The 17,809-nt window shown below is 34.3% G+C and overlaps 1 protein-coding gene across 1 annotated transcript; it reads right to left on the reverse strand.

Moving 5' to 3' along the window:
- Positions 1 to 1,769: 1,769 nt before the first annotated feature.
- LOC121213915 (uncharacterized) lies at positions 1,770 to 2,847 on the reverse strand. Its single transcript, XM_041087253.1, has one exon. The coding sequence runs from the start codon at positions 2,652 to 2,654 to the stop codon at positions 1,902 to 1,904; it is 753 nt and encodes a 250-aa protein (XP_040943187.1). The 5' UTR covers positions 2,655 to 2,847; the 3' UTR covers positions 1,770 to 1,901.
- Positions 2,848 to 17,809: the final 14,962 nt, after the last annotated feature.

Here is a 17,809-nt window from a genome sequence, read left to right on the forward strand (position 1 = left end):
GATATTACGTAAAGACTTTATTTTTTGAATTTTTTAAATTCGTGTTGAAGTTATATTTTATTTATCAATTAAAGGGTCGCGACGACTTATTTTTTTTAATGATAACAGTTGAAATAATGTCACATATGTGATGAGAATTTAAAAGATAGATATTTCATACTTTATTTTATAAAAAAATAATTCATATTTATTTAATTTATATTTATAAATATATTATATGAAGTAGACCACGAAACAGGCATAATGAAGACTAAATGGGTCGGAGGACACATGTAGGTGGTGGGACGGAATGGTTTTAATCTTACGGACCACGAGACAGGAATGATTTTGAATTTTTTACCCGCAACAGTTCATGGGACTGTGCCTATCCCGCCTAATTTACATCCCTAAAAATAATCAGTTTACTGCTTTATATTATAGTTGCCGCTGTTGACAAAGAACCAAAGAGGGTAGGAAATTGTTGGGTAATGATTGGCTAAATAAACAAGGATAACCCCTCTTTGTTTTTGTCCCTTTTTCTTGCATTCTGTCAAGAACAAGTGGATAAGTGCAGGCTACTTCATTACAAGGTAACCTATGTCCAATGCTATCCTAAGATCATACCGCAATCTTTATTCTTTTCCATTTATTAATATTTAGTATAACAATTACTACTTGTATCTCCAATAAATATAAAATGAAAATCGCTACTCTATAAATATAATAGAAACTTTTGTATTGAAGGTTGTATTATATTTTATTTTTTATTTAGAAATTAAATAAATTAGTTTTTATACATTAAATTAAAAAGTAAATTAGTTATTTCTATTAAACATTTCATCTATTTTTATGGTTAAAAACTAGAGTAGTTAACAGAATAACTAAACAATGACATGTGACGTGTCATATATACCTCCTATTGGCATATAAAAACAAATTTTTAATAGTAAAAATAAAAAAATAACAGAAAAATAATTTATTTTTAGATTTAATGTGTAAAAATTAATTAATTTATTTTTAAATAAAAAATAAAACATCGGAAAACCATAGACATACAATGTTGAAAGAATCCGCCAGTCCGTCCACAAGGGCTCCAACCCCACTATGAATACGAAGTTTCTGCGACCACCGACCAAACCACTATTGCCTCAATCTCAGCCCTTCCTTTTTATCTCAATGGGTCCCTTCGTCAGACACTGAAGACCAAACCATGTATTTTTTATAGGAATTTTTAAAATATATATTAGCATAGCACGGCAGGTGAATGGAAATTCAATTGTTTCCTGAATTATTTTGTACTTGGAGAAGGTTCAAAATTTTCAGCTTAATTGGTACTGATTTTCTATTCATGGCCAACTATGTTATATTTTTGTCTGAAAACAAAGAGGAAGAAAAAAAAACCATGAAAAAGGAATTAGTAGAGCAAGATTTTACTCTTTTGATGGATATTACAACTGGATTTAACATGTCAATTCAAGGGATTATGAAGAATAAATTTGGGGTTGTGGGGGCTGCCTCTGGATTCAATATACATTTATTTAGAATATTATTACTCTATTTTCATTTGTGATTTTCATGATTTCATAGTGTTCTTCCACTCCATGTTGGTATTAGTTAGAACGTACGTGGTAAAAAAGAAAGAAACAGTCAAGCAGAGTTTAGAAGAATGAAAAAAGGAAGTTGGACTCCATGAAAATGATATAGTTGACTGAAATTCTAATGCAAATCTATCATGAACAATGAAAGCAACTTGTATGAATATGAATTCTCAATTATATGGGATTTAAAAATTGAACAAGGATGAGTTTTTATTTTTCCCAGAAACCCTGGGAAATATTATTATCACTGTACAACTCAACAAGATTACAATCCCGAAACCTATTAATTCCCATCACTAATTTTTTGTGTAATCAATCCCCCTGCTAATTCTTAACCACAATAGACATGCATTTTGTATAATGCGCAATGTTTTCTTGCATTAGGGCTTTCCTTCTTTCAGCAATGAAACTATCTACTTTTAACTGAAACTCTTCATTGCTCATCTCATGTATCGCTTCCCTTGCCGATTCTGCACTACAAACCACTAGTTCTCTGCCCGTTACTGCCGTCTCCGATCTTCTATACACCCGGCGGGGACGCCGTTTTCCAGATTCTGACACCACTGATCGTGTTCGCCGGTACTCTTTGTGCTTCACTTTATCAGTTGAAGTTATTGCAGGCTTTGTCTTCGTCGTCCAAGGTTGTTGTTTAATTGGTGAAAGGGGACGTTTTGTCTCTGCAACATCAACCGCATTTTCCACCACGACGATTTGTTTGTCGAGCACGGTCGCCTCCGCGGGTATTATACTCCGGTGAGAGCTGACGTACTCATCGTAGATACCGGAGCTGGTAGATTGTTTCTGGGTAGACAGAATATAAACAACAAGGATGATGATGTTCATAAGGATGAAAATGAAGAAAGGGTCATTAACAGTGTTAACGTAACGTTGGCTAAGATCTCGGGCAACCTCGATGATGTGGGGAATCAAAGGGGGGGACCAAGACCATGATATCAAAAACAAAACCAACAAAAACCCCATATAGCGAAGACCCAACCTTAGCTTCCTCTCCATGTTGTATCTCCACAAAGCATCTTCTTTCTCTGCTTTAACGTTGTCAATTTCGAAGGAATCCATGTTTGTTTAACAAGAAAATGAGGGGGGAAATGGAGGAGAAGGTTTAAGGTTGCTTTCTAGAGGGATTATTATTAAACAAAGAAAAACAGAGTTGGATGGAATCTGTTGGTACTTAATAATACAGGGCTTTGGAAACTTAATGATTTCAATGGATTGGATGGGCTTTATATATATACACACGTTGAGTACTAGAGTGGCGGGGTAGAGTCGACGCTAGTAAACTCCTTAAAAAACAAAGCATGGACCCACTTTTTAATATTATTAATGTAAACATGAAAATATTTCAATTTTGCTTCTCGGATAACTCTGAACTCCACTGCACCATGACCAAGCCGTATTAAAAGTTTTCTCCAGAGCACATCCGGTAAAAAATATCGTTGAGGTTGTTTTATAGTGTTTGTATTAAAAGTTGATTTATATATTTTTTCTTTATTTAAAAATTGAGTAATGTTTGGTCTGTCACGTGTACCTCATGTTAATGTATAAGATTAGTTTTTAATAATAGAAATAGATGAAATTTTTAACAAAATAATTAGTTTGCTCTTTAATCTAATGTATAGGGATTAATTTGCTCATTTTTTTGTGTAAACAGACTAAAATACAATCTGAATTCTAATATAAAACGTTTATGATACTTTTACAAAATCAAAAGATAAAATGAACGAGCTAAAGTAGATTATGTGGGTTTGGCTCCACTCCATTAATTTTCTTATTAATATCTAATAAATGTTTAATCACTATTCATAAGATGGATTTTACACATTTAAATGATAATGATATTTATATTAGATATTAATAGATAAAAAATAATATTCTATCTTAATCCGAATTATGTTAAGGTTTCTCGTACACTTACAAGATAGCCAGTGAAAGACATGGAAATGGGTCCAAACAGGCAAACCCACGAGTCGGGGGGAGGTGAGATAGGTTAGGTGGTGGCACGCCGAAGGAAATGCCATGGAAGGGCTCGAACGGGTCCCATGGTGGCACCAATATACTAAGCTGTGTCGCATTCTTTACAAAAAGTAAAATGTGGGTCCATGCATTGCTACATTTTCATTTACTTCGTTTAAATTGTGAAATTAATATATTCATCATGCATTTCCTTATGGAGCATGAAACTTCCTATTATGTTCCCATTGGGGTTAGTTGACATTTTGCAACACATTATCCTAGTTTTTCTTCTTTACCAGCTTGCTTAGGTTTAGTTTGATTTTTCCTTAACAAATTTTGGAATGCATTACTTAGATTATTGTGTTAGAGAATATTTTTAATATGTCTACTAATTAGTTTTTGTTTGTGAATATTGAATTAAGAAAATCAATAAAGTCCAAATGATTACATGATCCATATAGATATTTTTATGTTTATCTAAACTTAAAAAATAATGTTATTAAGTGTGGTGTGGATAAATTTAGGATTTAAATTAAACTAATCTCTTTAAATTAAACTGGTAATAAAAAATAGTGCATTGCATAAATAGTAATTGCTTGTAAAATTAATTTAATGAAAACCTCTTTCCCTCCCATTGACAATTGCCTCGTACTCCACTTCACTATTAGCTTGATGAATCTTTCTTTAAGATTTGTGAATGCATTTTTCGTTTTTTTTTTGCCCACCATTGTTGGAAGCCGAAGGTACTTTTTTGGGTTATTAGATATTTGAACCCCCAAAATTCCTCTTATTAGTTCCTTCTAGTCATCAAACACACTAGCACTAAAGTAGATTAAGTGACTTATCAAAATTGACCAATTGACCCAAAACCCTTTCATATTCTGCTACTATAGCTTTCATTTTACTTGCCCTATCCACTGTAGCATCTCCGAAAATAATACTATCGTCAGCAAAAAACAAATGTGTTAGCCCCATTCGACTCCTACAAACCCTTGCCCTTTTTATTAAACCATCTCTCTTAGCTTCCCTAAGTAGGCTTCAAAAGCCTTCAACACATAATAAAATTAAATATGAACTTAGTGGGTCCCCTTGTCGAAGCCCTCTTGATGGGTTAAAAGTTTCACCTTGTTCACCATTTAAGAGCATTGAATACGTCACTGTAGACACACAAGTCATAGTTAAATCAATCCATTCACTATAAAAACTTAATTTAATCAGTACCTTTTGAAGGAAACACCACTCCACTCTATCATAGGTTTTGCTCATATCAAGTTTAAGAGCAAAAGAGCCTTGATGTCCATATTTCCTCCTCTTGAACGAGTGTAAAACCTCCTAAGCGATGAGAATATTATCTGTTATTTGTCTTCCGGGTACAAATGCGCCTTGAGCTTCATCAATACATTTGTCCAGAACTGTTCCAAACCTATTAACAATGACCTCTGATAGGATTTTATAAAGCACATTACAAAGGCTAATTAGTCTGAATTGAGCCATACTTGTAGGAAAATAAGTTTTTGGGATAAACACAATATTTGTATGGTTAATCTTCTCCAATCATTGTCTTCTATTAAGTACTTGAATGCAATATGTCATAATCGCCTTACCTACCATACTCCAAAACTTTTGATAAAATAAAGACGGGAATACATCATCTCCGAAAATTTTCATTGGAGACATACTTTGAATTACCTCTTTATTCTCTTCTTCCTTAAAATCCTTTGTTAGGTCTACATTTTCAGTTTCATTAATGCATGGTTGAATTCTTATTAGAGTTCGAGAACAATCTCCTGTAGAGGAAGCCATAAACAACCCTTAGTGACATTGGCCATAGCCTTCTCATCTCTAACCCATTCCCCACTATCATTCTTTAGCTCTTAAATTTTCTTTCTTCTCTTTCTAGCCAACGCAATACTATGAAAGTATGATGTGTTCCTATCTCCAAACCGTAACCAATTAGCTTGTGCACGTTGTTCCCAAAATAGTTCTTCCTTGTCTACTTTTAAATTTAATCCAATCTTGATCTTTGTTAATTCTGCCAAATTTTCTTCATTTGGATTCTTCGCATTTAACTCTTCTAATCTTCCATTCCATTGAACCATTTGGTTCTATCTTCTTAGTTGATTCGCTTGAGCCCAAATGTTCAGTTTATTTCCTATTGCCTCAAGTTTAGTAGGAACTTCCCTTTAGTCTTCTTCCTACCACTTCCGAATTTCGTGTTCAACATCTTTTTCGATTACCCAATTGGAATTAAATTTGAATTTTGGTTGACATTGTCCTTTTTCTTTGAACTGTAATCTAGTACATTAACAAGCAATGGGCAATGATCCGACATAGAATGTGTGAGATGCCTTACCTAAGAATTAGAGAACATTGACCACCATTCTGGATTCGCCACTCCTCTATCAAGCCTTTCACGTATATTATTATTCGGTAATATTCCTCTCTCTCATGTAAACTACTGACCTAAGAATCCTAAATCTGTAAAATTACAATCTGCTAGAGCTAGACGAAACTCCATCATTTGATTTTCTTCTCGTTGCAGCCCTCCCTTCTTTTCAAAAGAAAAAAGAATTTCATTAAAGTATCCTACCACAAACCAAGGTAGAATATTATTGGTGTTATTTAAATGTCTTAGCAGATAACAAGAATCCCTCATACGATTTTTAACCGGTAATCCACAAAAACCCGTAAATCTCTAAGTTTTTCTTCTTCCTCTTCTGTAATTTCAACACGAATGTGAGATGCGAAAAAACTTCGTAATTAAATATTACACCATTGCTTCCATCCTAACGAAAGTCCTCCCTTAGAACCCATGGCATCAACATCAATTCCATTCTGCATTCTACAAATTCTTCGAATTCGTTCCATCTTTTTTGCACAAACTTTGGTTTCCATGAGAAACCAAATTTGGGACTGAATATGTCTCACTTTATGCTTGAGACACCTTACTACTCGTGGGTGCCCCAATCTCCGGACATTCCAACTTAGTATTTTCATTGTGACAAGTCGGTCTGCTTTTCAGCACCCACCAATATAGTATTAGAATTTTTTGAATCCTTCGAATCCTCTATATGGGAAACAATAGAACTCACCGAGAATCTCTATCTTTTCTTAGTATCAACCATTCCAATAGGGATTTCCTCTGTATCAGAACCTGTTAACATTAATGGGAGACAACATTAATGGAAAACAATACAAAGTGGTGCAAGTTTAGCACCCTAAAGTTGACTTTGAAAAAGTGGCATGGGATAATTTTTTTTTGGTTCTTGAGATAATGGGTTATTTATTGTTTGGTCCTTAAACCTCAACTATAAATAGGCCTTCTCATTTCTCATATCAATTCATCCCAACCAATCTTTCTCTCTTAGTTTTCTCTCTTCTCCCATTTGAGAATTCTTAAGGAATTCTATTTGTTTGTAATACTTTGGAGATAGTAAAGTTATCATCTGGTGTTAGTGCCCGAGGACGTAGGTATAATTTACCGAACCTCGTTAAATCTCTTGTGTTCTTTCTTGTCCTATTTTTCTTTCAATATTTGAGGGTATAATAGTAGTATTTAATTGTGCTATTAAATTACTATAGAAGGGATATTCTGTCTAAGGAAAGACTTGGTATTTAAGAGATCCATGTGATCCACCTCTCTTCCCTGGGAATTAAACTTTGTGTGATTTTTTAGTACAATAATTTACACGCTTCCGACCCTATTGGAACAACAAGTGGTATCAAGAGCCGAAGGTTAATCGTAGTATGCTCTGTGGTTGCAGTTTAAACTGATCTTCCACATCAGAAAAGATTTCCTTAGGTATATTGAAAGATTATGGAGAAAACGGTCGGTGTAGGAGCTTCAACATCGTCCATGTGGACAAGACCGACAATTGCAAATGCAAGATTGGCCGTGGAGATCTTTGATGGCACGGGCCATTTTGGTATGTGGCAAAGTGAGGTTCTAGATGCCCTTTTTCAGCAGGGTTTAGACATTGCCATTGATGAAGAGAAACCAGATGATGTACAGGAGAAAGATTGGAAGGCGATCAATCGGTTGGCATGTGGCACAATTCGATCATGCCTTTCTCGAGAGCAGAGGTATGCTTTTTCAAAGGAGACTTCTGCAAATAAGTTGTGGGTGGCACTTGAAGAAAATTTTTTGAAGAAAAACAGTCAAAATAAGCTCCACTTGAAGAAAAGACTGTTTCGCTTTAATACGTCCCAAGTACCACAATGAATGATCACATCACCAAATTTAATCAGTTAGTCACTGATTTGTTGAATATGGATGAGACATTCAAAGATGAAGATTTGGCTTTGATGCTGTTGGGGTCACTTCCTGAGGAGTTTGAGTTCCTAAAAACTACTCTACTTCATGGCAGGAGTGATATATCTCTGAGCGAAGTCTGTGCGGCCTTATACAGTTATGAACAGAGAAAGAAGGACAAACAGAAAAACTCAATCAGAGATACAGAAGCTTTAGTAGTCCGAGGTCGTTCATACACTCAGAAGAAAACTCAAAAGGGGAGATCAAAGTCAAAGTCCAGACTTGGGAAAGATGAATATGCTTTTTTTCATGAGAAAGGCCACTGGAAGAAAAATTGTCCAAAGCTGAAGAATAAGGGAAAAGCTGCTGTAGATGCTTGTGTTGCTAAGCATGATCTAGTGACTCTGAACTATCACTGGTTGCATCATCATCATCGTTCCATTCAGATGAGTGGATATTGGATTCGGGTTGTACCTATCATATGTCCCCTAACCGGGAGTGGTTTTCTGATTTAGTAGAACTAAATGGAGGAGTTGTTTATATGGGCAATGACAATGCCTGTAAAACTGTTGGGATAGGTTCAATCCAATTAAAGAATAAAGATGGATCAACCAGAGTTCTGACTGATGTTCGGTACGTGCCCAATTTGAAGAAAAATCTCATCTCATTGGGAGCCTTGGAATCCAATGGTTCAGTTGTTACTATGAGAGATGGGGTTTTGAAAGTGACATCTGGCGCACTTGTGATATTGAAGGGCATCAGGAAAAATAACTTGTATTACTACCAAGGTAGTACAGTTATTGGAGCAGTCGCTGCAGCTTCCGGTAACAAAGACTTGGACTCAATGCAGTTGTGGCATATGAAGTTGGGACATGCCAGCGAAAAATCCTTGCAAATTCTGGCAAAGCAAGGATTGTTGAAAGGTGCAAAGGCTTGCAAATTAAAATTTTGTGAGCACTGTGTTCTGGGAAAGCAAAAGAGAGAGAAATTCGGCACTACTATCTATAATACAAAAGGTATTTTGGAATATATTCACTCAGATGTGTGGGGGCCTTCCAAAACACCTTCGTTGGGAGGAAAACACTACTTTGTTACTTTTGTTGATGACTTTTCCAGAAGAGTTTGGGTGTATACCATGAAAACTAAAGATGAAGTGCTTGGAGTTTTTCTTAAATGGAAAACTATGATCGAAAACCAGACTGGCAAGAAAATCAAGCGGCTTAGGACGGACAATGGAGGGGAATATAAAAGTGATCCGTTCTTCGATGTGTGCCAAGAGTATGGTATTGTTCGACACTTCACAGTTAGGGATACACCACAACAGAATAGAGTGGCAGAGCGTATGAATCGAACATTGCTGGAGAAAGTTCGATGTATGTTGTCCAATGCTGGGTTGGGCAAGCAATTTTGGGCTGAGGCTGTGACATATGCTGGCCATCTTGTTAATCGTTTGCCATCATCTGCATTAGAAAGAAAAACTCTTATGGAGGTATGGTCTGGAAAACCGACTACAGATTATGATTCCTTACATGTGTTTGGAACCACTGCATATTACCATGTGAAGGAGTCAAAGTTAGATCCGAGGGCAAAGAAAGCTCTCTTTATGGGAATCACTTCTGGAGTGAAGGGATTTCGTCTTAAGCACCAAAGACGAAATCCCTTCACTCCAGAAGTGATTCCCATAAAGAGAGCTTTCTTTGCCCTCGGATCTAACTTTGACTCCTTCACATGGTAATATGCAGTGGTTCCAAACACATGTAAGGAATCATAATCTGTAGCCGGTTTTTGGTACAAAGAAAATGATCTGTAGCAGAGATGTTACCTTTGATGAATCTGCCACATTAAAAAATGTAGCAGATAAAGATATTCAGACGAGCAATACTCCACAGCAGGTGGAGTGTACTCCAAAACAGGTGGAGTTTGAGCAGATGGGGATTTGCCTAGTTAATAAGTCTAATTCTCCAGCCACAATGGAGGAATTAGAGGTTGAAAAGGTTCTGACCCAAGAACCACTAAGTACACCAGAACCAGTTGCAGTTGCAAGGCCACGGAGAGAAATTCGTAAACCTGCTCGATTTACTGATATGGTGGCCTACGCCCTTCCCGTTGTTGATGATATTCCTATCACTTATCAAGAAGCAATGCAAAGCTTAGAAAGTGATAAATGGAAAAGCGCCATGGATGAAGAAATGCAGTCTCTCCGGAAGAACAATACTTGGGAGTTGGCGCAATTACCGAAAGGTAAAAGGGCAATCGGATGCAAGTGGGTATTCGCAAAGAAAGATGGATCTCCTAGCAAGAAGGATATTCGCTACAAGGCAAGATTGGTAGCTAAAGGCTACGCTCAGAAGGAGGGAATTGACTACAATGATGTATTTTCCCCTGTTGTGAAGCATTCCTCCATTAGAATTTTGTTAGCCTTGGTAGCACAGTTGAATTTGGAGCTAGCTCAACTTGATGTTAAGACGACTTTCTTGCATGGTGAGTTAGAAGAGGAGATCTATATAACTCAGCCCGAAGGATACACAGATGCTGGTGGTAGAAATTGGGTTTGTAAGCTGAACAAATCGCTATATGGATTGAAGCAATCCCCGAGGCAGTGGTACAAGCGATTTGATAGCTTTATGAGAAGGCAGAAGTACACAAGAAGCAAATATGACAATTGTGTATATTTGCAGAAGCTGCATGACGGATCTTTCATTTATCTACTCTTGTATGTTGATGATATGTTAATCGCTTCGAAGAGCCAAAATGAGATAGATAAGCTGAAGGCTCAGTTGAATCAAGAGTTCGAGATGAAAGATCTAGGTGAGGCCAAGAAGATTCTCGGCATGGAGATAAGTAGAGATAGACTGAGAGGCAAGCTCTGTTTAAATCAGAAGCAATATCTGAAAAAGGTATTACAATGTTTTGGTGTAAATGAAAACACAAAACATGTAAGTACCCCACTTGCTTCTCATTTGAAACTTAGTGCTCAATTATCTCCGAAGACTGAAGATGAAAGAGAATATATGGCGAAAGTCCCATATGCTAATGCAGTTGGGAGTTTGATGTATGCGATGGTGTGTATGAGGCCTGACATTTCACAAGCTGTTGGAGTTGTGAGCAGGTATATGCATGATCCTGGAAAAGGACATTGGCAAGCTGTGAAATGGATTCTACGGTATCTTCGAAAAACCGTAGATGTTGGTTTAATTTTTGAACAGGATGAAGCACTTGGTCAGTTTGTAGTTGGATATGTTGATTCCGACTTTGCTGGTGATTTAGATAAACGTCGTTCAATTACGAGGTATCTGTTTACTCTTGCGAAAGCCCCAGTGAGTTGGAAGTCTACCTTACAGCCTACAGTAGCTGTGTCTACTACAGAGGCAGAACATATGGCAGTTACAGAAGCTGTTAAGGAGGCTATTTGGCTTAATGGATTGTTGAAAGACTTAGGAGTTGTTCAAAGTCACATAAGTTTATATTGTGACAGTCAGAGCGCTATTCATTTAGCGAAAAATCAAGTCTATCATTCAAGAACCAAGCATATCGACGTAAGATATCACTTTGTGCGGGAAGTCTTTGAAAAAGGAAAAATTCTACTTCAAAAGATTCCGACAGCAGATAATCCCGCAGATATGATGACCAAGGTGGTAACAACAATCAAGTTTAATCATTGTTTGAACTTGATTAACATCCTGAGAATTTGAGCACCTTCAGGTGTATGGCGCTCGAGAGTGCATTTGTAGGCACTACAAAAGATAGCTTTATCGAATTTGGGGAGTTGAAGGAAGTGTGTGACGATGTGATTATCCTAATCAAATCTTCAAGGTGGAGATTGTTAACATTAATGGGAGACAACATTAATGGCAAACAATACAAAGTGGTGCAAGTTTAGCACCCTAAAGTTGACTTTGAAAAAGTGGCATGGGATAATTTTTTTTTGGTCCTTGAGATAATGGGTTATTTATTGTTTGGTCCTTAAACCTCAACTATAAATAGGCCTTCTCATTTCTCATTTCAATTCATCCCAACCAATCTTTCTCTCTTAGTTTTCTCTCTTCTCCCATTTGAGAATTCTTAAGGAATTCTATTTGTTTGTAATACTTTGGAGATAGTAAAGTTATCATCTGGTGTTAGTGCCCGAGGACGTAGGTATAATTTACCGAACCTCGTTAAATCTCTTGTGTTCTTTCTTGTCCTATTTTTCTTTCAATATTTGAGGGTATAATAGTAGTATTTAATTGTGCTATTAAATTACTATAGAATGGATATTCTGTCTAAGGAAAGACTTGGTATTTAAGAGATCCATGTGATCCACCTCTCTTCCCTGGGAATTGAACTTTGTGTGATTTTTTAGTACAATAATTTACACGCTTCCGACCCTATTGGAACAACAGAACCAAGTTCCATAAACCTCACTTTCTCTATTCCATAGTTCATCCCTTCCTGGTGAATGGTATCTTGTCCCCTTTTATCTTGTCTTGTATTATTGTTTTGAATAATTGCAATCGACCTCACCTCATTACCCTCAAATTATCCTCATATAGGCGATTTGGGTACCAATCTATCCTCTCTCAGCCACTTGCAATCTTCTGACTGTCCCATTCTTGTTGGTGCTCTTATTGATAGATCCCATCAAAAAGCAACTTCTTGTGACTCCAACGTTAATCTAATTGGACAGAAACCTTCCCCATGCCCTAATCTGCCACAAAGATAACAAATAAATAAATTTTTTCATACTAAAACATAGCATTTATAGCTTCGTTTTGACCAATAGTGTAATAGTTCGATTTCGACCTTAATCGAAACAATAGTTTCGGGACCACAAATTTGAGTCAGAAAAATATTTAAATATTATTATCTGTGTTTATACTGTGTGAATTTATATCCATGAAATTTTCATGTTTTAATTTTGTCGTTTGAGTGCCGATTTAATAAAAAGGTTTAATTGCGCAAGATGAAAAAGTTGATAGTTAAATATATAAGGGCCGAATTGTTGATGTCTTTATAGCATGAGGTATTTATGATGCAATTAGACCATTTAACTCATGCATGGACACTTTTGGACTTGAGTTAGTGGAAATGGAATAAAATTATAAAGGTTAAAAATGGAAATAAATAATTATATGATAATTAAATAAAAAAAGCATAAAATAAAGCCATTATCATCTTTATTGGCCGAATATAGAAAATAAAGAAAATCATACATGGCTTTTTAGGTTTCGGCTACTATCAAGCTTAATTCAAGGTTCGTTTTTGCTCGATTTTTGATAATTTTTACGTTTACGAAATCGTTGCTATGAAACCTATAAAGCCCATGCTTTAATTTTTGAATTTGATGATGATTTTGTGTTTTGATATCAATGATAGCTTGTGATTTTTGTTATTTGTTGATAGAAAATAAAAGATATGTGATAGATTATAATGTTTTGTCTTTGGATTTTTGATAAATTTGAGTAATTTGGGCTAAATTGTGAAAATAATATTTTGAGGGACTAAAATGTGAAATAAATTAAATGCATGGACTTGTATGAGCATGGTGAAGATTCGGCCTAAGCATGATGTGTGCAAATTTTGCATGTTTTGTGTTTTGTGCAATTTGGACTAAATTGTAAAAAGTGTTAAATGTTAGGGACAAAATGGTAATTTGCCCATTCATGTGTTTTTGGGTCAAATTTAATGGAATAATATTTTAATGAGTTTAATTTGAATATGTTTAGATCAAGAACCAAAGAAATTGGATTTGGATCGGGGAAAAACAAAAATAATCGAATAGTCGTTTATTTTCGTCCGTCGATATCCAAGGTAAGTCTATAAGCATATAAATGTTGTTAATTTTGAATATATGTAAATTTTATATGCTGAATTGAATTTTATGAATATAAATATGTATTGGCCGAAAGTGTATAAGCTTAGGAAAGATGGTTACGAGATTGATTTGATCGAGTTACAACATCCGAAAGTCCTGTGCAAACCTTTGGAATATTTAGGATACATATGTCATGACATAGAATTTTGTTATGTGTTATTGTGTAAGACCACGTCTGGGACGTTGGCATCGACTTGTGACTTACGTGTAAGACCCTGTCTGGGACAGTGGCATCGATATGTGATTACATGTAAGACCACGTCTGAGACGATGGCGTTGTACGAAATGTTCAATTATCCAAGTATCCTTTTTAATTTTGAATGGTTCAACAGGCAATAATAAGTTAAGATCGAGTGTAAAATCGAGCTAGAAAGGCTAAGGTACGTACTCATACTAAGTTATTAAAAAAATAAGGTAAGATGAATGTTGAATTGGTGGTATAATGTTATATGCTAATGTGAATTATGTGATAGTATATGTGAATATGTATATTTGGCCTAATGATGTAAATGTATTATAAAAAGTAATGGTTAAGTGTACTAATATTTGAATGAGTATTTGGCCAAAAGAGAATTTATGCAAAATTTATATGTTTTGACTTAAGAAATTATAAGTTGGAGATGTACATGGATTATTAATAGATTATTTCGATTTGACTAGATTAATTTTGTATATGATTAAATGTTTCCATTACTTATGACTTACTAAGCTGTTAAAGCTTACCGTGTGTATTTGCTCTTTTTTTTTCTAGATTTTGAAGGTAGGTTACGAGCTCGGGGATCGTCAGAGAAGTCTATCACACTATCGACTCCTTTCAGTATATTATTAAGTTGAATTTGAACTTATGGCATGTATAGACTAGTTATTATACTTGATTTTTGGGTATGTAAATATGAGTCATTCGAAAATGGCTTATTCATTTTGGTTAAGCTTGGTTTTTATGCTTTTGGTCTAATGGATATATATATGATGCTTAAGCTTATGCAAAATTTTGGTTATGATAAATAAGTGTGACGTGTTTGGCATATTTGTTAATAGTTGTATAAATTAGTTATATTTAAGCCTATTTTGAAAGCAATATGTGTATTATAGGTATATGATGTATTTAGTATATGCATGAAAATGTAGTCTCAAAAGTTGATATAATTTGCTATTATATGGTTTTGATTGAATATGAAATGAATGGTCTTATATTTCGGTTAAGTATTGGGGAAAATGATGGAAATATTATTGACTTATGATATGTGTTAGTAATTTCCTTGGAATGGATATGCTATGTCTTTGGATTTGGATATTTGATATAATTTATTAAAGACCTATGTCTGGATGTATAATTTGCCTTATGAGTTAGTTTAAAGATGATGTTAGGTTGGCGTGTATTCGGCCTTATTACTTAGCCTATTTTGAAAAATATGTTACATGGTTTAAGATGTGATTATAATGTTTTGTGATTTATTTATGTTTGAATGAATAATTTTGATAATTGATTGATTATGTATTCGGTAATGTGTACTAATGAAATTGCTTTGGTCATTTGTGAGATAATAATTGTTGAAATGTGTTGTTAAATGGCATGAATTAGAGCATATAGAAATGGTATAAATTAATTGAGTATTAAGTTGATGTTCACATATAGAGTTAATCAATTTGGTTATGTATATGAAAATGAAATATGATGGACGTTTATTATAGGAGTGCAAAGACTAAGATGTTTAGCCAATAGGTTCAGATAATAGATTTATAAAGCATTTGTAAAGAGATATGTTTAGTATGGATGTTCGAAAATGGCTCTGTTGGTGTATGCATATGCGTATAAGCTTGTAATAAGAAGATAAACATGATTTGGTCTTATGTATTGAAGTATATTAAATCAATTGGCACATTTGTTAATGCCGCATATGAGATTGGGCATAAGCTTTGTGATATGATTTGTTTGGTCTATTAAAAGTATGTTTATTATTAAGAAACAAAATGATTAAAATTTATTATGTATTTAAATACCATTTTAATGATAAGCACACAATTTGTATATTTATTTAGAAGTATAATTTGTATGGCTTTGATGCATGATTATTAAGGTGTAAATATGATTATATGCATGATATATTATATTTGTTTTACGATTAATTATGTATGTTTAATATGTAATTAGTCTTTTGTGTTATTAATTCAAATATAACAGGTGTGCATATGTAATTGTTTAAAAGTTGTGTCTTGTTCGGTAATATCTCGAAACCCAATCCGGCAACGAACACGGGTTAAAGGTGTTACAAATAGCTATTCACTTCTATCTTTTTAGTGGTTTGAGAACATCCAACTTAACTCTCATCCTCAAACTTTTTTTAATTCCTCTAGTAATTGATCCCGCATCATACTATATGAATTTTTCAAGTTGACGTGCCATTCCCTTAGATTTTCACCCTCCCGGTAAGTTGTGTATTTGTACCCAAAATTCGGTGAAAATTAAAGTAACCTGTAATAGGCGCTCCCCTTTTTCCAATCGATGAAGAACCACAGTATTCCCCTGTTAATATCAATTTCATGATAAAACCTAAATAATATTCTTTTTTCTCCCAAATCAGTAATAGAAATTCCACCCACTGGATGCCATACTTCTGCTAGTGTCCGTCTCATGGATGGAAAGTGTACTACGCTCTTCGTTAATACTTTCCCAACCAAGCACAATTCGTATTCCTCGTCCTCTTCTTCATCAATGCTTTGCCCTTCTAGGATTTCTTCTTCATCCATGATTTTAAGGCTTATCAATGTTCTTTCTAAAATTGCAGGAATTTTAATTAAATTAGCAACAATTGAGTAGGGGTGTCAATGTTGATTGGATGTTGGAAAAATGTCAAAATTGACAAGTAGGGTTAATGAAGACATAAATTTGGAAATGATTGGATGCCAAGAATGGGAGACTAAGAGTCAAATGTCAATATCTCTGTCTCATATTAATAACATGTCTATTTCACACAACTTTCCTCTCTATTTCTCTTTTGAAACTTCCAAGTCTTCAATTGACTAGTTGATGGAGAATACACGACTGCTATTTTTTTTTTAATGTCTTAGTTAAACCTTCAATAAAAAACCAAAAAGTACATTTTCTATTAAAAAGAAATATATCCCTCTTTACCAGGAATCCACCTAAGTATTTGTTGCCATCTTCTTCATGTTGTGCCTCAATTTAATTTATATTTGGTATGATTAGTCATAATGGTACAAATTAAATACAAGTTAGACAATTTTCTTTTAATAATTTTATAAATTTTTATGTTAATAAATTTCATTTGTTAAAATTTATTAATTATTAAACAAAATTATATTATATATGAAAAATACCGGGCAGAAAGTGGAGGATAATTTTTATATTTGGTATCGAAAATCATGATTAATAAGTAATTAAGCTTATGTAAAGGTTATTTTGTAATATTACATGATGACAACAAACTTACACTCTAATGGGTCCCAAAATCAATAGGTAATAACTGGCAACCCATATTTCTACCCTGAATTAAACCCGCATATTTGGTCCCGTCAAAAGTTTACTCTTCGAATATTTTAATTTGTTTGGATGTAATTCCAACTTTTGCTATACAAAAAATTTATTTATTTTCTCACAACCCAAAAATAAATTTTTTTAGTGAGAATTAAATTGTATATTTTTATATAGTAAAAATGTAATTTCACTGTTTCTCTAGCCTATATATTTTATAATTTTTAAAAGATCAAATTAAATTTTTATCATTTTTAGGGGCCAAAATGTAATTTCACCATTATTAATTTAAAATTTTATAAATTATAAAGGGGCCTAAATGATTTTTTTTTCATTTTAGGTGTGGTCGGGGCCCCTACCAACCTCCGTGACTTCGCCACTGCTCAATTTTAGAGTTACTTTTTTCAATAAACAATAAAAAGTAATTCCTTTGATAATCAGATTTTAGTGTTTTGCTAATTATTTTTGTGGAGTGTGCCTCGTATTTTTGGATATTTTGCTGGCACTTGATGCGACCATAATCGAAGCATAGGTGATGTCTCGATGAGGAAGATGGGACATCACAACAACGTGACATATTCCTCAAGCAACGTAACCATATTTTTACAACCAAGCAGGACTCTTTCTTCCACTAGAACTCTGATTACTCTTAAGAAGTTTTA

This window comes from Gossypium hirsutum, chromosome D01, assembly GCF_007990345.1.
Source record: "Gossypium hirsutum isolate 1008001.06 chromosome D01, Gossypium_hirsutum_v2.1, whole genome shotgun sequence".
Classification (NCBI taxonomy): domain Eukaryota; kingdom Viridiplantae; phylum Streptophyta; class Magnoliopsida; order Malvales; family Malvaceae; genus Gossypium; species Gossypium hirsutum.